Source organism: Calidris pugnax, unplaced genomic scaffold (assembly GCF_001431845.1).
Source record: "Calidris pugnax isolate Ruff unplaced genomic scaffold, ASM143184v1 scaffold435, whole genome shotgun sequence".
NCBI classification, from domain to species: Eukaryota; Metazoa; Chordata; class Aves; order Charadriiformes; family Scolopacidae; genus Calidris; species Calidris pugnax.
The window spans coordinates 475,820-503,354 of record NW_015091240.1 but is presented as its reverse complement, the minus strand read 5'-3'; the positions used below and the strand labels follow the sequence as shown (position 1 = coordinate 503,354).

At 40.0% G+C, this 27,535-nt stretch overlaps 1 protein-coding gene across 3 annotated transcripts in view; it reads right to left on the bottom strand.

The window, feature by feature from the left end:
- Positions 1–27,535, bottom strand: part of KCNC1 (potassium channel, voltage gated Shaw related subfamily C, member 1) — a 108,766-nt gene that overhangs the window by 6,584 nt on the left and 74,647 nt on the right. For all 3 annotated transcript variants that reach the window (XM_014959976.1, XM_014959974.1, XM_014959975.1), the window contains exon 2: positions 12,329–13,262. In XM_014959976.1, coding sequence (XP_014815462.1) covers positions 12,329–13,262 — 934 coding nt within the window. The remainder of the gene's footprint in view (positions 1–12,328; positions 13,263–27,535) is intronic.

Here is a 27,535-nt window from a genome sequence, read left to right as displayed (position 1 = left end):
AATCCACAACCTCGTTATTTTATTTCCATTCAACAGGAAGTGAACAGAGTAGCTGGACATGCGGACAAATCACTGAACTGCCCTGTTGATGTCCCTTGAATATTCCACGCATGGGCCATGCCTTAGGGATCAGGATAGCAGCGCTAATCCACAATGACAATTTTGCTAAGTATTTAGGAAGCAGAGAGATTACCAGCACAGAAGACTGCATCTATTGCTGGTGTATGTAAGTAATTGTTAAGTAGAGTTGTTGTGTTCCAAATCACTGTCTGCAGCACCTAATTCTCTGAAGGCAGGACTTGGCAATCACATAGTATTTAATATGTGATTAGTCTGATGTGGGAATAAAGAAAACATCACTGCTGTCATCAGTCCACAGTTAGAAGTTCCCATGGTTTTCATTAGCAGATCTACATGCTGAACAATTTTAGGAATGGGGTCTAAAAGTGGAATGAAATGATGTTATTTTCGGTTGATTTCTTAAGTTTCAGTTTGTGGGTTTGGTTTTTCCAAGATTGACCTTGGGTTTGAGAGAACTCCAGATAAAGCAAAACTACTGAAACCATTATTGCCTGGTGGCTACCAGTCTAGTTACACCAATGATTACTACTTCTAGGTGCTTAAAACTTGTAAGGCTTGATTCTAGCTTACCAAATTCACATGAGTCTTTCCACCTCTGCTAGCAGAATCTGAATTAGACTTATACAGCAATTTTTGTTCTTTAGGTTCTGTTTCATGAAGAAAAGTCAATGTTGCCATCTTTGTTTTACAGATGGGTAAAACTACCATGCAGTGAAGTGACTTGCCCGCTGCTGTGTAAGAGGTTATTTACAACAAAATCTTCTGATTCTCAGCTTGGCACCTTATCTCCTAATTGTCCTATCTGTGAATACCTACTTAACTGCACCAGCTTTAAACATTCTCCTGCAGAGATTTGGCTGAGAGGCTAAAGAAAGTATTCAGCAGATCTCCCAGGTGAATCGTTTGTTTCACAACTACCTCATTTGTCTGGTTTCCACTTTCATTTTATCCCTGTCTCATCTATCTCCATTTGCAGAAAAGAACTATTAAAATGCCTCAGGTGTTTCTAAGCAAACACTGAATTTCAAAATGGAGGGAGGGGATTCTGAAAAAAAACAACTTGGGAGAACTGCTGGATTTTGCATTAGTCTGCTCTGTTTATTGTGGAGAAGCACAGTAGAGACTGCCCATGTTCTTGTGCATGGCTCATCTCTTTTGTCATAGTGAATGGTTGCACACTGTCATGGTGACTTTACTGGTGCTGCTGGTTTTGATTATAAGCTGGAGTTTGGCACTGAATCTCCTCCTATTTGAACTGCATCATACATTCAGAGTATCAGTGGACATTACTGTATGATATATTCACTGACCTCAATCTATACTTGGAAATGTGGCACTTGTGCAGGCAGAAGTGATTTGTATTCACTCATCCTCTTCTCTTAACCAAAAATTGCCATTGTCCAAAAGCTGCCAAGAAACAAGTTCCTGGTCTACCCTTCTTATCTTAGATGTCTTTAGAAATTGTGTGTGGGCCAGGGATAGTCCCAGCTCACTTGAAGTACATCACTTCCTCTTGGGGTTGTAGCTGCCTCCCTCCCTGCCTTGTCTCCCATGTGTCTGCAGAGCTGTGAAGTGGTCACTTACCCCAGACTGGAGTCTGGATGGGTTGAAAGGCACTCTCAGGGTGGACCATTTTCAATCTTTACAGGATTGGAAATCCAGTGCTTTTTCCAGTCCTTATAGGAATTTCCATAGGTTGTAACCACTTTGACTGAAACAGGGCTGAGAGAAACTCCACAATTCATAGCATGGTATCCATGCATGTTTACCTATGAGTCAGTATCTGGCTACATGAACCATGCCAGATTCTTTGACATTGTACTAGAGAAGATGGAGTGTTCTCAGCCTTAGATCAGAAACACAGCAATTAAGAGACATAGTGCTGTTTCCTTTGGTCACATTAGGTCACTGGCAATCTCTTGCAGAAGAACACAAACTGTCTTCCTCCCAGCTACCCTTGTTTAAGGATTAAAGGAGACAAGGACCAAGCTTGAGTACCTACAACTTCCCTGAATAGCCATTTGCCATTCCATGAAGACTCAAGGGACTTCAGGGTTCTGCAACCTTGTTACAAGAGAAGGAGTTGACAAGCAGGAAGGAGGTAGGAGCAGCTGACTGCAAAACAGGGCCAGAACTGAGAAAGGAAGTTGCTTGAAGGATGAAGATTTTTCCACTGGGGAGACATGTCTGAATAGTTACATTCCACACCACCACTCCATATACCCCTAAAAATGAATCTACAGCTTGTCTAGATCTCAGCTGTGCTCTTATAGCCCTATCCCAAACCTGGAATTGCCATTATTACTGCTGTGGGTAGTCCCTCTTCTGACCAATTGAGAGTATCCTTTGATTCTCATTCAGAGCTTGAGGGCCATTTTCATTTGCTCATTTTAAACCTCTGTTGCTAACCCTAACATGCACAGTAGCTGCCTGAAGTCTCTTATGAAGAAAAATCTCCATGAGGTCCCTCACAGCAGAGACCTTTAATCCAACTGCATCCCTGAAGAAAGTAATGGTAAGTTGTCCATTGAGTGAATTAATTATTCTTCTGTTTTTCAGTCCTCTGGAACTTTTCTGGTGATATGAAAGGGTTGTTAATGTGGCAAATATTAGTTGTGTCATACTGTGCTGGCAACAGGAAACTCTTGGTATGATGGTTTTCCGTGGCTCTTGGGCTAGTGACAGAATAGTACAGGACCAGAAGTGGCATGGCCAAGGTGAGGGTGGAGAACTACTGTGCTCTAGCTTTTCTTAGCTACAAGCCTATTCACTGGAAGTGGGAAGTAGAGCAGCTGTGAGGCTGCTTTGGTTGCTGGGTAGGACAGAATTTCCCAGCTCCCTTTATTCTAGAGAAAATGCAAAGATTTTGTATTCCTTTTTGCATCCTATATTTGCAGCATCACTTTATCCTGATAATTCTTGTGCTAGGCAAATGATTATGATGAAGTTAAGAGTATGAATCCAAGTATCCAACGACATTTACTCTGATTCGTGGGGGGTTTAAGAGCTGCTCAACATCTGAAAATACCCATTGACTTTATATCCCTAAATTTCTGAGATGTTGCATGGAAAGGAAATTCTTACAGTTCAATTCCCTACTCTCTTGAGTCTCTTTAATTCAAATTTCACTCCTGTTAGCAAGTTGTTTCTGTTTTAGTTGCCTGGGTAGTGATTACTGTCCATTAATATTCATTGGCCTCTCATCAATTGCATTAGTATAGATCACTTTATTTTTTTTATACTAGCCTCCATCTAAACTCTGCTGTGCTTCCTCGCTGATTAAGGGAGGGTCAATGCATAATAGCGAATCAGTAAGTAAAGGAACTGCACATTGAGAAAAATATGCTTTTCGTGAGTTAGTACATGGCTATAGTGATTTCTGAGTTAACATAGAATTTACTGATAATTAAGAACGAGGTTAAAAATGGTCACAAATGTCTATCAGCTGTTTTTTATCATTCTTGCAAAGTAGTGTTTTGGGGTAACTGGGGAAGATTGTAACAAAATACTTTGCTCAGGACCTGATTCAGCAAAATAACGATTATGTTTCTGTGCCAGACCATCTTTGGCTACAGAAAATAATTTTTATGGGCTCCAGAGCCTCATGTAGAATTAAGAAACATGGACCCATGGGTAGGAGCTCATTTTTGTTGTTGTTAAATCAGGTCCTTAGAGTGAAAGAGATATAACTGTATTAAATTAGAAAAAGAATTATGGAGAAGATATATTAAATCACAGACAAAGGATGATGAAATGATGAAATTACAGTTTGGAGAGTATGGAAGGAAGTATAGCATAGAGAAGAACAGCATAGAATACATGGGTTTAAACCTTTGAAAATGAGTAATGGTGCATCAGCATGGGCATCACTGGTTTTCAAAATGGCAGTGAAAAAAAATCCTAAATTGGTAGGTTTGGGAATTTTTTCTGCTGGAGAGTAATGAAAATTAATTTTTTCCATGCAGACTATCTGAAAAAAAAAAAGAAGGTAATTTAACTAAGTAGTTCTATTGTCATACCAAGTACTTACTCTTTGCATTAATACCTCGCATCAGGTTTTGTGTCACAACCTCAGTGAAGTTACCTATAGTCTGTGACATTCCTTGTTCTTTTGCATTAAAGAACAGTATTGTAATCTCCTCGGCTGCCCAACATGGAACTCAGGTTGATGGGAATTGAAGAAAAACTTCACAGAATAAAATGTGACAGTCTGTAACATACACAAGTCGCAAGCAACGTACAGTAATAACAAGTAAATGTTAACAAACAGAGCGAAAGAGAGAAAGAGAAAAAGAGAGAGAAAATGTGAAGAACATGTAAAAGAATTAAGATTCCTATATAACAACTCAGTTTTAGTTACCCCAATATTCTAAGGCCATTGAAATAAAAATCTTTGTTAGTTCTAGGTATCTTTAATAAGGTTTCCTGATTTTAATATTACTGCATATTTTGAAGGTTGCTATGAAGCTCTTCTGAGTAGATATCACACTGATGGACTTCATGCTGGTACAATAGCAGAATTTAGTATGCTACATGAATACCAGAATCCTTCCGACCCAACCTACCTCTTCAACATTTACTCACCACCATGTTGACCTGGGTCCCTCCAGGAAGCCGTGTCCCCCAGTAAAGGTACTCCAGTGACGGTGGTGACCGTCTCTCCCAGTACTAACTGGGCCAACATAGTAACATCACTCCCAGAGAATATCACCTTTGAGAGGTACTACATCTTGAAGTGAGCTGATAGTATGTTGGCTGCCTACCTATTGGTACCACTAAAGGAAATACAGGAGCTCTAGTTAAGTAGAACCAGTTCTTCTTGCTATTACAGGTATTATTGGATATATGCTTAATGCAGTGCTGAGAACTGTTGCTCCTGGAAGAACTGCATTGCAAAGAGCTCTGGAAGATGCTTCCTAGTTTTATCCTGTCACTTCTGGGGTTTCACTAATACCCATCCTGGACTTCTGAGAGTATTACTAAGACCATAGTCTGTAGAGCACAGTGAGTCCTTTGACAGGTCACGTAGAGGTTTCAGGAAAATGCAGTCAGGTGAGACTTATGATCTTACAGAATCATAGAATCGTTTAGGTTGGAAAAGACCTTTGAGATCATAGAGTCCAACCATTAACCTGGCACTTCCAAGTCCACCACTAAACCATGTCCCTAAGCACCACTTCTACACGTAATGCATTATATTATCAGTCTGACTGAGGAATACAGTATGATGATCTGTACAGTATGGAAGGTGTCTGAGACATGGAGCATGGATGAATACAGAGAACAATGACAGCAGGAATGGTAGATTACTTATTATTTTGGCTTTGTGCTTATATACAGACAAGCAAGTAGCCAAAAGGCTTGGAGAAAATTTCCAACAAGTACAGAGTAGGAGGGATATAAGCAAGTGGACTGGGCACAGACAGAACTGGGACCTCACACCGTAGACCCTTTGGCCTCTGCCCTTTTGTAGTAATGGGTAAGTCATCCTGTCTATTTAGTTCTGCTGCAGCAAAGATGTAGTTCTTGCACAGACGTGCCTTTTGTTGTGTCTGTACTGCAAACACCAGTCATACTCAGTCCAGCAGAAGAGAGAGATGCCAAGAGTACCTCTTTCGTATCCCTGGAATGCATTCTGCACTGGATGGCATGGGACCTGCAGTGGCAGGCACATGCTTGAGAAAGAGGATTTACCATATTTACATCTGCCTTGTGCTGGGATTGGCACAGATTGGCCTTATTTGGCTAGAATGCTCGTATCTGTGTTTTCCCATCACTAAAAGGGCCTTGTGCTCATTAAGTTGTTAAGGCATGAAAAGTCCTAAGATTTGTTATTTATTTCTGTGATTGTTTTTCAGCTTAGTTCAGTCCTGCCGCTACATGCGCTCATCCCTGGCTGTGGCCAGACTTCAGGGGGCTGTGTGGGGAGATTTTTAAAATTTTTTGATGTCTCACATAGTGCCAGAGAAAAATGGGAAACCCAAAGCAATGTGCTTGAATTCATAGCTCCTCCTTTTTGTTTTCAAATGACTTGGTACAGTTATTTTTCACTCAAATTCTGAAGTAAACAAGCACCGTAGTACAAGTGACAGCCACCAATTGTATCTCTACAGGAAATAACACATGAATAATTGTACAACAAAGTATTACATTATATTAGTTAGAAATTCTGCTTTGTGTGTGATCCACAGCTGTGAGATTGCAGAAATGCCACATAGGGCAGGGGGCAAGGAATATATCCAAATTGCTTCCATATAACTGTAGGCACTTAACTGAGGATCTTAAGTTAGAGCTGCAGTCACCTGAGATCAGTTATGGAGAAAGCCACCTCCAGAGAGCAATTCGGATCATAAATGAGTGAATTGTTCTCTGAGACTGCCTGACTCTTCTTCCAGTATGAAGGGGACCTCAGGCAAATGCACCTTAAGTTAGATGAGAAGAACTGAGCAGTAATCCTTTTTGAGCTGTTAAAATTTCTACATTAGATTCAGAGGACTCCATCTTCAGTGACATAAAGATGTAATTGTTACCTCATTTGCTATTTTGGATTTTTAAAGGCTAAGAAGGCTAAAGGTAGGGAGGAAAGAAAAAGCATCTCCCTATTACCTTTTACACTGCTTTTTAAATATTTTTTTATGTCTTACACATTTAAACATCAAAGTCTTTTGAGCTAAAACAGGCCTAAACTCTTTACAGTTACATTGCTGTCTACTGTCCATCTTACAGAGCGGGTCAAAGGTTTTATGACACTAAAATTAGATGAGGTTTGGAGTGTTTTTAAACGTTCAAAGGCATTTGATCAGAGAATTTTCTTCCCTTGGATTGAAGGACCATTACAGTGACTACATACCTATGGCTTTAACAATGCTTTGCTATCCATAAAAGCCACTGAAGTTCACAAACTACAGAGAAATGTTAGGCAGCATAGTGGGCTTGTGACAAGACCTGCCAAGAGTCCCCAGCTCCTACTGAGCATTGGCACTGGAATTATAGTGCTCAGCACACTTCTAACGTTAGAACCGGTGTGTTGCACAAGGAATACAGGTTATTTAGGTTATGGTGACAGAAGGGATGAAAAATGAAGCCCTGAGAAAAGAGCAGCTCCTTCAGAAAGCATGAGTGATAAAGCTGGAATGGGTAATTCCACATTATTTCTTTAAAAGGAGATCAGCACTCTCTCAGGAGATTGTATTGAAATAATAGGTTTCTAATCTCACAGCTTGCTCTAGTTCATTTGACCATGGAGTACACCAGAGTCTCTATAACTATGTCCTTCCCCTCTGTCAGTGACGGGCTTGAATTGCTTTAACTATTCAGACATAGGGATAGTTGAAGAGTGGGTTATGGAAAAATGGGTTTTGGGCAGGTAACTGAAACAACCACAGAAGTTTTTTCTGAAGCTAAAGACTGTATTAGTAATGACAGACATTTTCCCTCTCAGGCACTTGAATTCTAATAATATTTCTTCTGTATTTTATAGCTATTCAACGAATAGATAATTTTGCCATCAGTACACTGTGAAAAAGGCTGCACAATACATTTGTATGAAGATACGATATGCTTGGAGTATAGATTAAGTGAAGCTGCGTGCAGAGGGGATCAGAGAGGTGAGAAATTCTTATTTTGGCCATACTAAAGTCAATATAAACACTGTGTGTGCTGGTGTTGTAAATATACATACGAAAATAGTAAAAGGTTGGGGTAGATCTCTGGACAAAATCAAAATAACCCATCACCTGTGCTTAGGTATTGTGGATGCATTCTTAAGAACATTGCTCTGTGGCACCAGACAGTGCTGTAGACATCAAATGAAGTTATGAATTCCATTCATATTCTAAATTTCTGTTACAGTATTGGAAAATGATATTCACCCCTTCATCCTATGGCAACTGTAAGATGTAACCACGCAGTCAACCTGTCGTTCAGGTAAGCACACAGAAGAGAGGGCCTGAAGAGTTGAGTAACATTTTCAAAACAAAACTGAGAGCTTTCAATATTTGTTGTGCATGTTTTGAGGTTTTCTTACAAACTTGTACCTTAAAGTATTTCACTGTGTGCACTGAGACTTATACTTGTAGGACAGAGTGCGGTTTGGGACAGAATTCAGTGAAACTTAAGTGGTTGAAATTGGCTTTTTCTGTTTGACTTCTGTTTGAAGCAAATTTGGCTTTGCTTTTCTTCTATTTCGCTTCTGTTATAGTACTCACTGTTTTGAATATTTAGAAGCCTTTAGATAAAAGACACTGCAGCACAGCAGACTATGGTTATGACTGATGCTTATTTAGTTATGTTCAACTAATGGCTTTGCCACAGACCTTTCAAGTGATCTTGCTCAATTAAATTAAGCCCTGTGTCAAATGAAAATACTGGAGATTACTTCCATTTTCTCTTTGCTGTCTACTTAGCCTGTCGGGCATTTGATTGTAATATAGTGGTTGTCACATTTATGACAACGGCAAAATGAAGCCCTGATCTTGAATGGAGCCTGTAAACAACACTGCAATATAACAAAGTTAATAGTTTGACACTGCAATGCTAGAACTTGGCGTGTATATTTTAAGTGAGGGGACACCTGGTCCTCTATAGTCTGAGATATCCCTGGGTCAAGGAGTTTTAGTCAAATTGATCGGATGAGATCTGGTTCTTTGTATCAGGCCCAGTTCCTCCAGGCACTATACAAGCAGTATATATGAGAATTTATGGGCATCAGAAACTGCCTCAAAGAAGATTTTTCCTATAGAGGAAATATCTACTTAATGCTGCTGGTGAAGGCCTGCCTGTGGCCGTAGGTCTGCCATCCTCTAGTCTGAACTTTCCTCCTTCAGGCCCTCTTTCCTCCTTTGCTGCTGCTTTCCCAGCCACCCATTTACAGGACCGGGTGAGATGGAGAGCGGGAAGGGTTGCTGCAGAAAGGGGAGGCATAGTAGAATCAAACTCTGACATTCTTATATCAAATTAAAATGAAGTGCTGTTGTTTAAAGATACCCTCCTGCCAGGTGTAAATTAGCCCAGGACTGAGCTGCTGAGAGTGTTGGGGACAATTTAAAAATTTAATTCAAACCTAGCAGAATTTAAATTCAAATCATCTTTGCTTTGCCTGCAAATGACCACAGCATCATTGGCGGCAGCTGTGCAGCCTGTGGGCAAAGTTGTGCTGTTTGCGTGTCTGTGCCAGGAAAGTGCTCCTTAGCCTGAGAGGAGGCAGTGGGACGCGGCTGTGCAGAGCTCTCTGTAGAGCCCCCTTGGCCCTGTGTGTATGCACCAAGAACAGCTGTGAACTGCTGACTTGGCACGTGAGAGAGATATACAGAGAGTAATATATGGAACCATTTCATATTCATCACTGCTTTGTGAAGTGTTTAATCCTTCCACCGCACATAATATATGGAATTAATAACTTCATGTGATGTCCTTTACACCCGAGCAACTAAACAGGTTTTTTTTTAAAGATGTATTAGATGTACATCATATGAATTTATATCACTAGATACTGTCACACTGAACCTTACCAGTTAAAAATTGCAAGAAATGTCTTGGAGAAGTCAGGCATTATTTTAGAAGTGTTTTGCACCCGTTCTGTGTTACCAGTGCAATGTCAACTGGTAGTTTACAGTTCGCTTCTGTTAATCAATCCAAATATTTTACAATATGGGAAACATTCACTGCTTGTAAGTCTCTGTTTTCATATAATGTGCAGGTTATAGTTGCAGGAACAAGTCAGTGCCTATGAATGCTTCATATTACTGAAGTGAACCTTACCATCCAAGACAACACAGATCTTGTTTTAACAGTTCGGTTCTGATCTTATTATTTTTAACTTTTTTCTTGCACACATATAGATCTTTCGCTATTAGGAAGCTAAGAGATGCAGGCAATATTTTTTGCTACTGTTGGTGCATAATAATTACCAGAAACAGAACTCCAGCTACAGTGTTATCGAATCCATTTTGTTAGCTGAAGTATGTGTGCTTTGTTACTTCTTAAAATATATATGCTAGTATACATATATAAAAATAGTCTCTCTTAATTATTGCAGAAATAGGTAAGTTGCTGTTACTATCAATACTTCATGAGTATTGTGGTAACAGCTGATTTTAGAGTACCGATGGTGACAAAACAGTTCCACAATGAACCAAAATTACACGTATTCTCAGGATACCAGTGTGGAATTGCACTGAACTCGTAGAGTTCTTAGTCCTCTAGGACCAGGGTAGGTTATGGAAGGAACTTTATAAAGCAAGGGATTTCTGAGAAGAAAGTCACTCTGTAGCTGACTGCTAAAGTACTTAACAATCTGGCATCTCTTGTGCATTACAATTGGGTAGTTGGCATATTGCTCACAGTAGGAGACACGCAATATTGTTTGTGCCCTCTTTCCCTCTTGATACATGATGCCACAAAGACATCTACTTATGAGAAGTTTGCTGCTTGGACATGAGTTGTGATAAGCATTTGCAACCTGAGGGGAATGGATGATAAAACCATACGCTTATGCACCCGAGATACAGTAAGAAAGAGACAGTCTATCAGTCACGTGAATTGTGATTGGCCTGTTGCAATGGAATAGCCTTTAACAAAAAAATGAACGCTATTTACCTTCTGAATGGATTTTACACAGTTGCACAAAAGGGAAAAGAAACAAGAAAAGAAGAGAAAAGAGAATAGAAAAGAAGAGAAAGGTTCCCACCAGCTCTTCCCCTACAAAATTAGCATTGGCATTGGTGAAGTCACACACAAAGGAAAGTCTCACTTTCTTTGTGCCTCTCACAATGACATCAACATGCATGACTATGAGATGATGAGAGAATACCTACTCACAATGAGTAACAAATTAGAATTTTCTTCAAAGTAAAAAAAATGATAACACAAGACCATCATAGGTATATGCTAGCTCTTTGAAAACAAGTCTTTTGACTAGATATCAGTTAAAATCACTTGACTGGCGATCTGTTCTATCTAATACAACACAGGGTTTTTTTCTGAATGGGCTGGAGAATGCCTACTATGCAACTTGGCTGGAACATCTGCCAAAAATTAAGTTGCCTTTGTTTTCAACATGGTTATCTACTTTGAAATTCCTCCATAGAATAAATAGTGATATTCCATGGGTAGAGGTAGATTATGGGGTTTAAATAATCAAATTGGAGCCCCGTAACTGTCTATGTGATAGGAGGTTTCTCATAAAACTGAGACATTCCCATAATTAACCACTAGCCATGGGATATTATAATATATTCCATGGTGACTAGTATTTTTTCCATTTCCCTCCCCCCTCCCAATAGAATTAGTATGATTAATTTTGCTCTGGTTTCATTACTAATGTGAATCAGTATAATTAAAAATAAGAGGTGATCACTGTTCAGGCCAAACTGGCCAGTAATAACCAGTCAGACCTTTTCCAGTTTGCCTTTGCTGCTAAAAGGTTGAAAGAGCTGTAACTCACCAACCCATACTTGCAAAAGGAGCATGTTTTAGAAAATGTGGTTCAAAATTCTTCATAGTTCTAAATGCTAAATTCTAGTGGAATATTATAGAATAGACTGATTTGCATGCCATGGAATAAACATCCTTACATCTAGTCTTGTCTCAGAGTGAGTCATTTTGCATTAGTGTCAAGAATTTGAGCTGTTGTTCTACTTTGCAGTTAATCATCAGAAAGAGACGGGATTGTCTCATGAATATGCATGATGGTATAGTTGTCCCTTCAACTTACTAGGCACCTAGTTTCTGTAATGAGATGTACAATATCTGCCATTTAAAACAGCTGAAAGGTCCCAAATGGGAACAAATGAGAAAGCATCTGGCTGTTTCAAATTCCAGCCCTGTTTTGTCAGAAAACTCTGTAATTGCTGAGTACTTGGCTCCTACTCTGCTCTGTGGAGCATTCAGCTCTCAGGAGCCTCTGAGATGCATTACACAGTCCAGCAACACAGCTGTAGAACTCTCAAAATTCTTCCACTAGATGTAACAGCTCTTCAAAATATCTTGAGACTTGTATGCCCTTAACCAGGACCAAAGTTTGGGCTCCTAGAGCGTGCTCTCATCCTTAGTTTTGCTGATCAGCCTCCACTGTACCATTTGTCCCTGCAACCTAGACTTCACACATATTATTCACTGTGTGATGGTGGGACTAGAATGGATAAATGTGCTACCCATTGCTCTAAGAAAGCAGTCTGGCTGAATCTTAAATCACTACGCGGGATGAAGGTTAACGGTCAGATGGACATTCCTCTAAGAGGTTTCCTACCTGCTCTGTTAATTTCTAAAATTTCTTCTTGGGCCAGTGGGCAAGTGTCGCTCTGAGTACTGTGGTGTGGAGAGTTTACGACAGATTTACAATAATTGGGGGATCCCAGCTGGGGTGGCCTCGGGATATGCTTCTTTTTTTTCTTTGGTAGCTTCTGCTTAGCCATAGCTAAGGAGTAATACATTCCGAAATTGTTCACAATGACAGGGACAGGCATGGCAATGGTCAGCACACCAGCGAGAGCACAGAGGGCCCCCACCAGCATGCCTGACCAAGTCTGAGGATACATGTCTCCGTAGCCCAGGGTCGTCATGGTGACAACAGCCCACCAAAAGCCGATGGGGATATTTTTAAAGTGTGTGTGTTCACTGGCACTAGGGTCATTTGGTTTAGCACCTATTCTCTCGGCATAATAGATCATCGTGGCAAAGATTAAGACGCCCAATGCCAAAAATATGATGAGCAGCAAGAATTCGTTTGTGCTGGCGCGGAGGGTGTGTCCCAAGACCCGCAACCCAACGAAGTGGCGGGTCAGCTTGAAAATTCGCAGGATTCGCACAAAACGGACTACGCGGAGGAAGCCCAGGACATCCTTAGCAGCTTTGGAAGACAGGCCACTGAGTCCAACCTCTAGATAGAAAGGCAGTATGGCCACAAAGTCAATGATGTTCAAAGAGTTTTTGATAAATTCCACCTTGTTTGGGCAGAAAGTGACTCTCATCAAGAATTCAAATGTAAACCAGACCACACAGACACCTTCGATGTAGGTGAGAAAGGCTTCAGTCTCTGCTTCCCTGTAGTGCCGCACCTGGGTGTCATTCCCGATGAATTCAGTTTCTGTCTTGTTCACAATGGGGTTAAATCTCTCATGGGTCTCGAGGCAGAAGGTGGTGATGGAGACCAGAATGAAGAAGAGGGAGGCAAATGCCACATACTGTGGAAAGAAAGATAGGAGACAAATGTTAAACAGTAGGTAGATATACAGGGGCTTTGATTCTGAGCCATCAGGGAGAGACAAGAGCTGTATTAAAACTAATGACAAGACTTCTTCCTGTGGCCTTAAGATGCCAAGTCTCACCTGCAAAGACAGCCTAACGTTCAAACTCAGAGGAAGAGCAGTATGTAAGTGCATGCTAATATCCATTCCTATACAGACTCTAGTGTGAGTGTAAACTTAAGCTAGCATTTAAATCTCAGAGCTTTCTGTGGGATTCAAGTGTAAGGATATATTGAAATTCTACTTTCCTGAACTTGATCTTCTGTTACTTCCCGGTTTTAAAGATAGAGCACACCTTCTACAACCACTGGCACAATGCTGCGAAAAGAGTCTTGCATCCTGGGGTCATCTCCTGCTCCCAGCTTAATGACAGTTGTGGTATTTCGGATCTCAGTAAGGTGCTAGTAAATACTAGTGACGGTCTCAGGTGGGCTTTGCAGCAAGGGGCAGAGTCCTGCTTGGCATTGGCAGACTTTCATACCAAATCCCAGGGACAGGTTGAGGAACAGTCACATATCAAACCAAGCTCTCCTAGAGTAAACATCTTCTCTGTTCTCAGTTCCCTTCTCTAGATCTTTCAGGGATGAGGACAGGGAGAGGAAGAAAGAGGTTTCAGGTATGCCTATCAGCTGATCCAAAAGGAAGCAGATCTATTGAATTTTAGAAGACAAGGTTTTCTTGAAAAGATTCTCCTTACAACGTAAGATTTGTATCAGAACTAAGTGAATCTTTTTAAAGATTGTTGGATTACAGTTTGGTTAATCAAGTTACAGTGAAGGTGGTAGCAGCCCCCAATGTCAATGGGTGTTTGTTTTAGGAATATTTGCCTCCTCTGCTACAGTTTCTGCTTTTCTCAGGCTTTCCTCAGCCTAAAGGAGATCTCTTGGTTGTATTCCAGGATAATTGAGGGGGACAGTCAGGCCAAAATTCACAACCCTTGTAACCACAGTTCCTCTGCTTATTCTTCCTTTAATCATTGAAATAGTTTGCATATACCTAAGAATTCTCTGTGTGTTGGAGTGGTACAGTAATGGTAATACCTCTTTCCATTTCACTCCCTACATCTCATCTTCCTGTTTGTCTTGTGCGTCACCTTGACAAGAGACTGTACATAAGATACTATTTCACTGTCTTTATGAGCATGAGCAACTGTTGTAATTAAAATAATATTAAAATATTCTTATAGTGTTATTCATAATATCACTTTTTCAGCAGTGTAGCCAAAATAGGGGTTAAAAAGAACCAGTTTCTTCTAATTTTCTGTTGCCAGTTAATGCAATGCAATATTCTAAAGGAAATTGCTGCTACAGGACTAGACCAGTTAAAAATAACCTGTGCTTCAAGCTACCAAAGCTCTCCTGCAATCAAGAAGTTCCTCCTTATTTCCTGGGTAGACCTAGTGCAGAATTACACTTGACCTTCCCTATTAGCAAACAAAGTCAAAACAAGGATTTGCCACATTTTGAGGTGAACTATTTAATAGAATACAGAGAAACTGGCAGAGAATAAAATCACAGAATTGCTTCGGTTGGAAGGGCCCTCTGGAGGATGTTTGGTACAACTTCAAAGTTGGACCAGGTTCCTCAGGGCCTTGTCCAGTCCAGGTCTGAACACATCCAAGGCTGGAGATCCCAGTGTCTCACTGGGCAACCTGTGCCAGTGTTTGACCAATAACAGTAAGTAAGTTTGGAAGGATACAGAAGCAAATGTGATCTTCTGCGTTTCTTTTTCTGATCTCTTTGTTTCCAAAGAGATCAGAACCTAGCCGTTGTCACCGATTTTAAAAACGCCAATACTTTCCCCTAAATGCTTCAGGCTATCATAGCATTGCTATGTGATGACCTAATATATGTGCTGATATGTGCTAAAATCAATGTCTAATATAAATAGTTGTCTGGAAGATAAACTATCTGGAGCTTAGGGAAATTGAGAAGCAGGACTGAGGGTATCTTTTTATCAGATTCTCCTGTTAACAGGGAAATTTCTCCATGCAGTTTCTCCATCTGTAAAATAGGTTAAAAAAATACCAGCTGATGTTTGTCATGTGCTTTGTGATCCTAGATAAATGTGTACAGGTTCTATATACTTTCATTTTAATGTAACTGACTTTAGTATATCAACAGTCTCCCTGAAAAATAAATTTAAGGGTCTTTTAAGTGGCCGAAGTCAGTTTGTGTATGATATTGTTAACACTCAAAGCTTAATTAAGTGGAGGTTAATACCCCAACTGTCTGAATATGAGTAAAATGAGAAACAAAAGGCACCTTTGCACCAAGAAAATGTTCCTAGCAGCCTCAGCATGTCTGCTTCATTTCAGCCTAGAGCAGATTTTGACCATGGAGTTGTAGAGCCCTGGGAATTCAAGCTGCAGAAGGCAATGCTGATGTGCTAATAAGTCAGGTAGTACTCACAGATAAGCAGAGAGGGAAATAAAATAATTTTGAATTTTAAGGTGTCTGTGAAGAACCCTTTCTTTACGCTGACTCAAAATACAATTGTCTTGATGTGTATGTATATCTCTCCTGAGTGAGGTTTTCCTGCTTGGAACAACCTTCACACTGACCTTGCAAAGTATCTTGAAAAGTGATGTTTTGCTGTATTAAAGGGAAGAAATAACCAACTCTGACAGGACATGTAAATTCTCTGCAGTGGTACATGCTAGCAGTGTTATCAGTAGAGAACATCACACCCATGATCTCTCTTGCTGTTAGCTGTTCTGTGTGCACACCTTGGCTTAAGAAGGGAATTGAGAACTTTTAGTCCACAGTTCAGAAGAGTTGGAAGCACCTGCTAAATGAATGTAAAGCCTTTGCTTTCTTCTATCTGTATTTTACAACATCCAGAGGCCTTTCCCAAGGATGGGCATGTTCTGAATGCTTTTCAGCTTTGGAAGTGTGGGTCTGCTTTCAAGATTTCATAAAACCATGTCTGAGCAATGTTATTGACCGAAACAATCCCAGTATTTCTTCTTCCATTTAATTTTTTTTTTCTCTGTTGAATTACTGTATAATCCTAAAACCTATTTTATACTTGGGAAGTAAAAATGCTCCTTAGTCATTCCATGCTTCAATATTGAAATGCCCTTGTTTTTTCTATTTTAGAAGAAGGTCCGCACAGACTGAAAGGAGAAGACAATGGAGAGCAGCCTTTTAATAAAGGTGCCATTACAGTTCCCCGGTGCCTTGGCTGATCCAAAGAAGTGCAGAAATGCCTGAGAATCAGGCCTGCCAATTCGTTCACTGGCACCCATCTCTGGTAGATTTCTCACTTGCAGCTGCTTGGGAGCAGCAGTTTAGCAGCTTGCTGCAAATGAACGTGTAATGTATCATTGGCATAGATTGATGTTTGTGATCCCCAATTTACATTGCCCCCACCCCTTTTTCTTTCTGCATACTTTTCTTTCTCAATTATCTGATAAAAGAGCTAGCTAGCTGCAAGCAAAATCCAATAGCACCAAATTCAGCGAGTGTGTTTTTCTAAGGAGACCAGCATTCATTCATTCCAAAGGGGTCGATAAAAGAGCGCTCTCTGGCCCACCATGAGAGGCCAACAGAGATCAGCCATCATGCTTAACATGACAGCTTGTCAAGTCCAGAGTCCAACACTGGTAAAATCTGGTGAAAACTGTACTCGTACATGTTCTAATGTCTTTGAAAATAAAGCTGTCTCTTTTTATTTCACTAATAATGGCCCGAACACTAATCAAACCAATGGATGCTCTAGTATTATTAAGTGGTTCTTAATCTTCTTTCTACTTAAATTTTCAACAGAATTTCTCTTCTTCCTAGGATCTGAATGGACTGGGGGAAAGGAGTGAGGATTTTACGAAGTGATGTCACATGCTGTTACATAATGGCAGCTAAAATTTTCTATCATTGAAGAAAATGCCTAGGTAAAGTGTTGAAGTGATCAAAACTCTTTTAACTGCTTTGAGACATGTGAATGACTCCAATTTCACTAGAGATACTGCTGCCATTGCTCTATTCTAGCTCTAATACCAACAAAGAAAAATCTCAGATTGTCCAAAACTGCAGAAGCCATAAGAGAAAGCAGAGAAGAGACTTCAAAGGGGGATATTTTGGTTAAAATATGTTACATTAAAATGTCTTCATTCTGGAGAAAGAAGAAATTACACTCCTGCATAGTTTCTGTTAATAGCAGATATGTTCCAATAAGGTTATTTTGAAAGAGTCTGAAAGACATCATGCCCATACGTTGAGAATTTCATCGCCCAATTTACATTATCTCTGATTAAATCAATCAATCAATCAATCTATCAATCTATCTGTCTGTCTCAAAATCCTCCTTCTCCACTGTCCTATGTCTAACCTAGCCATTTTTGCCAGTGCAGTGTGATTATGAAGTGCCAATCAATTCAGAATAGTAGTGTTTCACATCAGCTTTGTATAGCTGTAAAAGGAGCAAGGTAACAGAATCAGACCTAGTCTCTCATGAATAACGAGCCAGTATTTTTCCAGTCAGCATGGAAAGAAAACAAAAGTCCAGCAGCCTTAAAAGCATAAATAAACATTCTAATACATGAGGATTAGGAGGCTGGGCTTACTCAGATTTGGAGACCAGACAGTATTAAATACATAGGTGTAGCTGTTTACTGCTGGGAATCAGTTTTTAAAACAGCACTCTTGGAGATAAACCCCTTTTTTTATGTTTTGTTTTAAACAAATAAGCCCAGTAACTCACTAGAATTCATTGATACAGTGCCTGGAATTGCCAGACTTCAATACAGATGGACAGTGAAGGCTGGTGATGAAAGCACAGGGACAGAAATCAGATGACTAAGGCTCTTTTCCAACCTCACCCACTGACACATTCTTAGTCTTCAAGCATGTCTACCTGCATCATTTGCACCATCCTTTATCTGCTTTTTTTAAATTTTAATTGAGATAGTAAACTCTGTAGGGCTTGCGACTGTCTCCCAGTTTATGTCTGCCTAGTGTCCAGCCCAATGTATGGCTGGAGTGGGGACCTGGGAAGGGAGACTTTGGCTGAATCTTTGATAAGAGAGACACTGCTCTTGGACCATAGACAACAAGAAAAGTGCGTGGTGGCACTGGAAGCAGCATGGGTTTTGCAAGTCAAGTTTCTGTAACTACAGAGTTTGTTTTCTAGGAAACAGTGGTCTACACAACACACCATTCACTGTTCATTTCAGATCACACGTTCAGAGTGGGTTAGTAGAAGCTGCACGCTGCGGACGGGTGCTCTTCTCCTTTGATACTGCTCAGAATCATTTAACAATCCTGACTCAAGCTAGAGGGGAGAAAAGAAATGGATCACACTCAAAGATGAGTCCCTTTGCAATTGCTAACAGAAATATTTAAAAAGTTATTCTAAATCCCTACCCTTTTGCAGGGAAATCCAGGAAATTCCCTGAACCTCTGGATTAAAGACAGAGGAAGATGGCATTTTATTTGAACTATGTCTGTTGAAGCATCAGGGAATTTTCTGTAGAAGTGGCACCCTGTCTACTGATGTATTCCGGTGAGTTTTGGTTTTAATGAAAAAAGCATTTAAATCACTACATCATAACTCTTCTGGTCCTGTTGAACCAACAAAGCACAGGACCTAAAATGTTGTCATCTTAGTCTGTACGAGCAGGGCCTCTGAGCAGCATGAAGTTTGCTGCTTCTCCCAAAGGCAAACCCAAGACTGAAATGGGAGATGAGAACATTCTCACCATCCATGTTTGTCTCTAAAGGAGAAATTATGGAGCTGTTAGTGCTGTGGGGCTTCCAGAAAAGTATGTTATGACTCTAGTGAGATCCAATATGTTGGAATTAGGGTTTTTTGGTTTATTTTTTTGGAGGGGAATTAGGGGACAGGGGACCAGATGAGAATAATAAAAAAATCCCAGGTCTAGTAATTTTTCAGTAGGTCTATGATTGGTAAATGCGGTGTATCTTGCAGGAACAACCCAGGATCAGAAGAGTTTCAAATCAGTGCTGCCAACCCGTGAGCTGGTGTTCTACAAAGCATCAGTAATTCAAATATAACCAGAGCCCTGTGTTGTTTGATAGACCAGCATAAAACTCCATGATCTCCTTTCACAAGGTATCTCTTTAAATACTTTACCAGCTTTCTTTTACAGTAGTTCATCTGTTTGAGGTTTGCTTTTGAAAACTATTACGCCTGCATGCAGCTACCAATATTTGCCTGTGACTTGAATGACAAAACTTTGCCTTCTGAAAACTGTACTTTAACCACTCTTCATTTAAAACTTAGTCCATGTATCACCAAAACATTTAACAATAGAGGCAAGTCTTTTTGCTGCAGCTTAGCCAAAGTTTGGGCTAAATGAAAGCCACTTTAAAATACTTAGCTTTATAACCACTTTATTATCTGTCAAGACCAATTTTCCAGGCTTTCTTAGAGATACGGACTCTGATTCAAAAAAATGACTCATTTTGAATGTGCAAGTAATTCTGCTGATTTTTTGAAAGAAATGTTGAATCTTTATGACTGATCAAATGACTAAATGTAGGCACATGATACTAGCAACCAGCTAATGCTGTGGAAGTGAGCAAAAGCAAGGACACTGTCAAAAAGCATTCTCTTAAAAGCATTTCATTAAGAATCCTCATGTAAGATGTTTTGAGATCCTTCGAGCAATGATTATGAAACTGAAATTATTTGCAAAGGGAAAAATCCAGTTCTACTTTTGTAGGTGAGAAATAAATATATGAAGGCACAATCTGATGTTATCACCAAGCTTTTCTCTGTGAAGGGAGAGATGACCATCTTGGCAGTTTGTCTGTCTTCTTTCAGGGAGATAAGACTCAATACAGAAGCTCACATCAGCAAACATACTGGTTCATTCACAAGATTATTCAAATTAATGCTTCTTAGCTGAGACAAATGGAAGAAGTAGGCTTGCAGATAGACAGAACTTGCTCCAGAGTCAGATAAGAAGTCCAGTAGCAGCTCGTGGATGAAATTGTTATGTAATGCCAAAAAATATATGACAGCTTGCAAAAAAATCTTGGAATGCTTAGTGGCATGCAGACATGAAACAGCGTGTTAAAAAAAATGTGCAGTCATCTGTGGAAAATATGCTTAAGTTATTCGGTGTTGACATTGCAATAAATAAATTAGAAGCAGATCTCTCAAATGTTAGTCCTAGCAGGCAGCCATGTGCTTTGACAAGGTAGTTACTGGGATAAGCAAGACTGCATCAGAACTGGAAGTGTGGTATGTACAGTATTTCTCTGTGACCGCAGCCAGCTGGTCATCAGGCAAAGGTTGGGATGGTTCTTTGGAGGTCACAGGCAAGTTTTCCAGTTTCATCTAGAATAGATTAAATTTTGTGTTTTAATAGGAACGCTGCGTATTGTCACAGATGAGATATGAATTTATTTTGCAAGCTTCCTTGCTAGCTCCCTAGTCTGGCTGGTAGTGAGAACTATATGGAGACAGTATGGTGGGAGTAAGTTTCATATTGCTCAGCAACAGCTCAATGGGAAATTCTTATCTTAACATATATAGATGCCTGATCCAAAAGGGCTCCAAGACTTCTGCAACTAGGTATATGGGAAACTGCACAAGAAGCTGTAAGTGTTGAAAGTAAGTCTTCCATCTCCTTGAGAGGCTGTGGAAATGTGCATTGGATAGGGACCTCCAAATGTCATTCCCCTGTCCCAAAGCACAGTCTTTGATCACAAGAGAAGACTGAGGGGAGACCTTATTTATGTTTATAAGTATCTAAAGGGTGAGTTGAAGGATGTTGGAGCCAGACTCTTTTCAGTGGTTTCCAGCGATAGGACAAGGGGCAACGAGCTCAAGCTGGAACGTGGGAAGTTCCATTCAAATATGAGAAAAAACTTCTTTCCGGTGAGGGTGACGGAGCCCTGGAACAGGCTGCCCAGGGGGGTCGTGGAGTCCCCTTCTCTGGAGATCTTCAAGCCCCGTCTGGATGCAGTCCCGAGTGATGTGCTCTGGGCAATCCTGCTTTAGCAGGGGAGTTGGACTAGATGATCTCTAGAGGTCCCTTCCAACTCTGACAATTCTGTGATTCCATGATCACTCCTGAAAGGTAGCTATATTAACTGTTATTAAGAACCTCTAATGGTGAATATTGTAGAAATTCTGCAGGAAATTTATCCCAGTGCTTCACCATTTTTTATCTGTATTTTTGTTCTTCTTAGTGCCTAACCAAAATCATCTTTGCTGCATGTTAAGCTTGTTCACTTTTGTCCTATCCATTGCAGACAGCTAAGCATTTAGAAATTTGCAGATGTTTTCCTTCTTTCGTAAGTTAATAATCACTAAACATTCAAATGTTCCATGAGTCCTAGACTCCTGTTTTCATAAGCTCATGCTTTTGCTGCATAAATTCATCATAATTATTAATCTCATTTTCAGATGGTGCCACACAATTTTATGCTGTCAGTTCTGTCAAATGCTCTAGAATTAAAGGTACTGAGAGAGTCATGTAACATCTCATACACTGGAACATAAACTAACTTACGCCACATGAAACCAGGGAACCTTAATCACCCATTATTGATAGGTTTTTCAGTCTTTTTCTGTTAGGAATTAGGTAACTTTTTTTGGACTCTGCACACTTTCTGTTCTAAACCGAAAAGGAGAGTTTTGTAGCAATGACTGGTGGTAGTGTCATGCATTAGGATTTTCAGGGTCTCACCTCACCACCTTTGTTCTGGATGTTATTTAATATCCTGAGAAAATCACACTTTCTCCCTCTCTAACTTGCTGCTGGTCCTTTCTAGTGGGAAGAGAAAAGGCATTTCTTATGCAATTCCTTGACAAAGGGGAATTCCTGACTAGAGCTAGGCAGAATCCAACTGGGAAAACACAAAGGCTTGCGAAATCTCCTTAGTCCCGAGGCTTCCTATGGTTTAGAAGTAATTCTTATTTTTCTCCTTCCAAATTGAATAAAGTCACCCATGTGCTCGTGGTTAGGATCAAGTGCAGCCAGGGGAAGGGAGGTATGTATCTCTGACCAAGCCTCACATTTCAATTTTGGAAATGTGAAACTCCAAAGATAATCAGTTGATAGGTTTTACTCTCTTGCATGCATACACGCATGCATGCACACACGCTCTCTCTTAAAGTTGCTAACTTAGGTGTTCCTTTGACTTGAATTTAGCTGTAGGCTACATATGTCCTGGGACTCTTTGGGGGGCAGCCAGACTATTTTTTTCCCTCTCTGTTATAGCTTCTGCACTGTGACTTGCCCAGAGGTGGCTTAATTCACATGCTTATGCTTATAAGGATGCACAGCCTCTCTCAAACCTACTTTTAGAGTGGTGATAGAAGCCTTTTGTAGAACAGGCTTTGGGGGCCCACCCTCAGTGGTGTTTGATTCACTAACTTCAGCTGCTTACCAGCACCGGAGAAATGAAACTGGTACAAGTATGAAGCAAGCAGAGGGTGCTTGGTGGTCTCCAGCTCCATTAGAAAGAGCATATCCTGCTTGCTTACTTTTTTGCAAGAGGAAGGAGTCAAATGTATTGAGTGCAAACTCCAAAAGGAAATATCTGAAATACACAGTGAAGCTTTCTTCTGAATGCAGAACTCCCTAACCTAACATACAAGGCTGACTTTTCTCTCTATGGTTTTTAAGCCAAGAAGTTTGGAATGTGTTCCAGATCATGTTTGTATTCAGGCAATAATGCTTCTGCTTTGAGACAAATTATAATAAGCAGCTGTCAAATCTCTAGTAGTTTAAAATGTGGGTAGGCTGGCTACATGGCCAGTCTTGAACAGGGTGTGAAATCTACCTGTGCATCTTCCACGTGCACTCACCAGTAGCTGATAGGGTGTGTCAGTCATTAGGAAGCTGACAGCTCCTACATAGGACTATGGGAAGATCCAGAAGGCATCAGTCCCCAGAGGTGAGCAGTTTGCGTTTGCAGTGCCTGCAGTGGTGGGATCCAGTTTCTCTCCCAAGGCAATATTGTAGCAAAAGTAATTGTGATAGAATTCCTCTTTGGAGATACAGGCTACCTTTTATATGTTTGACTATGGATTTTGAAACCTGAGTTTCTGACCCCTCCAGAGCTTTGAATTCCAGGAACAGCTGAGGGTAACTCTGATAGTCGAGCTGAGCACCTTAGAATTGAGGCACTCAAAATAATTCCTCACTCTGAAAAACTGGAAGCCCAGGGATCCCTTTGATGCCACTGTGTGTTGAGCTCAAGGTTTCCTGTTTTCACTGGTGTTTATGAGGATGGATGTCACAGATGATGTAGTCCCTGAACGCCAGGCTTCTTCACAAGGTGGCTGAAAATGAGGTATTAAGCCCCAGGCATTTCAATGACTGATTCATTTTAGACAACGTCACGTTATTCAGTGAAAACATTTTTCCATTAACTTTTTTGTTTTCCAGATTATGAGTAGCAGTGTGCTGTAGACACTTTTTCTCCCATAATGTTAGCTTAGTTTAAGCCATAGCTACCATTTTGTGCTTTTAAAGCACTATGGCCACAGTTCTTTCCTTACCATTGTGCAGTGTGTAGCAGAAAAGCCCTGTTAAGCTCCTAGATGGCACAAATACGTTACAAAATACTGAGTCCTTTTGTGGTTTTGCTCTACAAAACCTAAATATCAAATATCTAAATTATCTGGTCCCATCATTTCAGTCAGTTGTTATAAAGCATTAAGAAACTTCATCGACTATTAAAGCAAATGAGAAAATATTTTGGAAAGCAAAAAATGTTTCCATTCTCCAGCTAGGCAGAGTCTATTGTGCAGTTTAATTTGTGTGAGGGTAATACACAGGATGGAGCATCCTTGCTCATACAAAATCTCCATTGACAACAATCTTTGCGAACACTAGGTTTTGACTGGCTATGAGCCATTTTAGATATCCAAATTAGTGACACAGCAGCTTGTGTCCTGCTTCAGCATCTTGTGTGATAACAGGATCTTCTCATCTTTTATTGTTTGTTGCATTCTGGCTGTATCATCTGTGGTGTAGTTGCATTTCTTTAGTTTATGCAAGTGCACGTGCAGGTATAATGTGAACTGTGGTTGAAGAACCAACTTAGTTTCTGAATTGTATCCTCCAACATAAAGGAAATATCCTTCATTTGAAATAGCTTTGTTTGAATATTATGCATCTACCTATGCTACAAAGAACCTGAAATATTGCATAGCATTTAACAGTGTGGAACTCTTTATGCCTTGAAAGTGCTGTTGGAATGCTAGTGTAGGTATCAATCTCTGCAACTATTTTGTAAGGCAAAACAAGTAGATGCTACTTCTGTTCCATAGACAAAGTGATGGTGAGGCCTAAAGGTTAGAGCCTGTATTTCTGAAGTATGCTGTTTTAACTTTGACTACACAGCTACCAGTAGTGAGGTCTTAGATTGGGGCAAAATTAGGGATATAGTTCAAATCATGTCTTGATATCCAGACTTCAGAAGGATGGATAGGACTGTCATAGTCTGAGTGCTGAGCTGTTGTTAAGATACTGTCTGTTGGCCAAGATACAGTCCCTGAGAACTTGTGTTTGCAGAATTTTCAAAGCCATCCGGTTGTGAAATTCCAGCTCAGTCTATCAGCCATGCTCTTCTCTTTAACCTTGCAGTGCAGTGAGTCCCAACACATAGCAAATGTGGTGGCACTGATGGGGGAGTGTGGGTGTGTAAAGGATGGGGGAGGGGGGTGGGGATGCAGTGCTATAGATTTGGTTAGGCTCTCAGGGTTTTCTCCTTGTTTGTGCAACTCTGCTACTCCTAGAAATGGCCACTCTGGGTTAGAGAACAATGAGGACTTTTCAACTGCCTTTTCTAGTGACTTCAATATTTTGTCATGAGACTCTGAAGTCCTCAACACTAAGATTTCTTATCAAGTATTTTAACAGGATTGGACTGCCAGCTTATGAAAATCTGGCCCTTAAGGAGATTTTGGTTTGCAGACTCATTAACTGCTAATCACCAGAAATCACTAATCACTTTTGGAAATGTTTCCTAGCAAGTATTGCCCTATAATAGGCAGAAAACTGCATAAAAAATTAAGGGAAAACGGGTGAAATGAACTGACATCAGATATGCATTGATTCCAATAATGTAATTTCTCTCTGGGAATGTCTGGATGAGTTGTATTTTCTCTCCTGAATGTGAGACAGACTGCTGTCCCATGGTCTTTCTGCAGCATGCTCTTCTTTGCTTGAAGAGGAGCTTGGGCAAATGGTTACATAGGAAAGTCTATTTAGAAATAAGGTCTTTAAAAATAAAGAGTGGTGTATGATGCTGACTTGTTTGAAAAAAGCAATTCATAGACTTGTGGGTAGTAAGTATGGTGAATGTGGTCAGCTACAGAAAACAAAGAGGTGGGGCAGTGGGGACTGAGGGTGAAGTTGAAGAACAGAGGAGAAAGACAGGACTTGTGGTTAAATCAGATAATCTGTTAGCTGGCAAGGATGGAAAATAGCATTCACCCCAGAGGGGTTATTTTCACTCGCTCCATTTCTAATTTCTGGGTGATTTGTGGCAATGCTTAGACTGCTTAGGGCATGAACTATGTGCAAGTGAGTGTCATAGGAGAGCACAAGACAGTGCTTCCCAGGAAGGAAAAGTTAGAGATGATTTTAAAATGTAGAGCTAGTTTGATAATTTAAAGGGTGCCAGAATCAAAGTTTGTGATTATTTTTCAAAAATTATTATTTATTTCTCAATCAGAGTTTGAAGCATTTTTATATTTAACTTGCAGTATAACCTCAATGAGGACAAAGAGGCAGCTTCCTGTTGTGACATCTTCCTTGAATAGCCTGTTCTTCAAATCAAGATGCACCATTTTCTGGAAAAGTGGAAAAGCCCTTTTCTTTCCCTGATGCATTAGGTGTAAGTAACTTCCCTAAACACATTACTTGAAACTTAGCAAAAATAAATATCTCTCTAACCTCAGAATAATTCAGAGGATACTGATTTGCATGTAGTAATTTGTTTCCTGCATAAAGCTGTCCTTTCTGGACTGTATATGAAGCCTATCTTTGCTACTGTTCCGGAGTCAGGGGAGGTGAATGCACTCTCTATTGCCACCTCCTTTGCCTCAGAAACAAGAACCCAGGATTTCTGACTCTTTTGTCCCATGTTTCATTAATCAATCCAGGCAGCCACCCTGTTGTGGGAAACCTTGATATACACAGTAATTGCAACGTGGTATGGGTTAATTTCTGCACCGTTTCTTCCACTGAGCAGTAGAGCTGGTTTTTGACATGACGTGTTGCACTGAGTATGTGATGATCAAGCTCTTTATGACACAGTCTCTGAGTGAGCTAAAGATTTACAGCAGAAAAATTAGCTTATTCTTAACACGGCCTTGTGGGCTGAGAAAATTCAAATTTTACAGACCTTTTGTCTCAATGCAAGTGTTGACATAGTACTAGGATTTTTTTTTTTTCCTTTTCAAAATAGTCACAAAAGTTGGGGAGTGAAGAATTGAAAAACGTATTTTAAAGGAGCTGTAGCCATGGTAACTGAGGTACCTTCAGTTACCAAGGTAACAAATGCAGCTCAACTGCCTTGCTGTAAAGCCAGACAAATCTACTCATGATCTGTTGATTTTAAGATGCTTTATAAACTGTTGAGCTATTTTAGGCACTTAAATCCATAAATCAAAATGTCTGTTAAAATGACCAATACACTGTACTATTTATGAATTATTCACCCCATTCGTATTTCACCAACTGTTTTTTTTTTTCCCCTGTCAATGTATCTAGGTTTTTTCCACTCCTGTTTTTTTTTTATTTATTGTTTAGAAGATGGTTCTTCTCCCTGAAATAGATGATTCATATTATTGCTGGTTGTAAATCTTATCCATTGGAGAAACTTGAGCCCCTTCCCAATACCCCCAGCTCCAGTCCTGCAGTCTGTAAATGGAGCTTTACGTACTTCTGTCCTGAAACCACAAAATATATTTCGCTAAAAATTTGCTAATGAATTAAATCAATACAATTTGGAATGAGTTCCATCTCAAACAATCAATACGGGCCCAGTGATGTACAACAGGCGGGCAGGTAAATTGGTCTAAATAAATTTACAATTGATTTTACTTTTAAAACCAAATTAGGACATTTATAGTCTTACCAAATAAGATCAACTGCAACTTATGCAAACAAGTGTATTCCTAGGTTTGTCTTTTGTAATACTAGTAGTGGACCTGTTACTATTTATAGCTCAGTAACTTTTATTCCTGGGATTATACCCGTAACTTCTTGGCCCAAA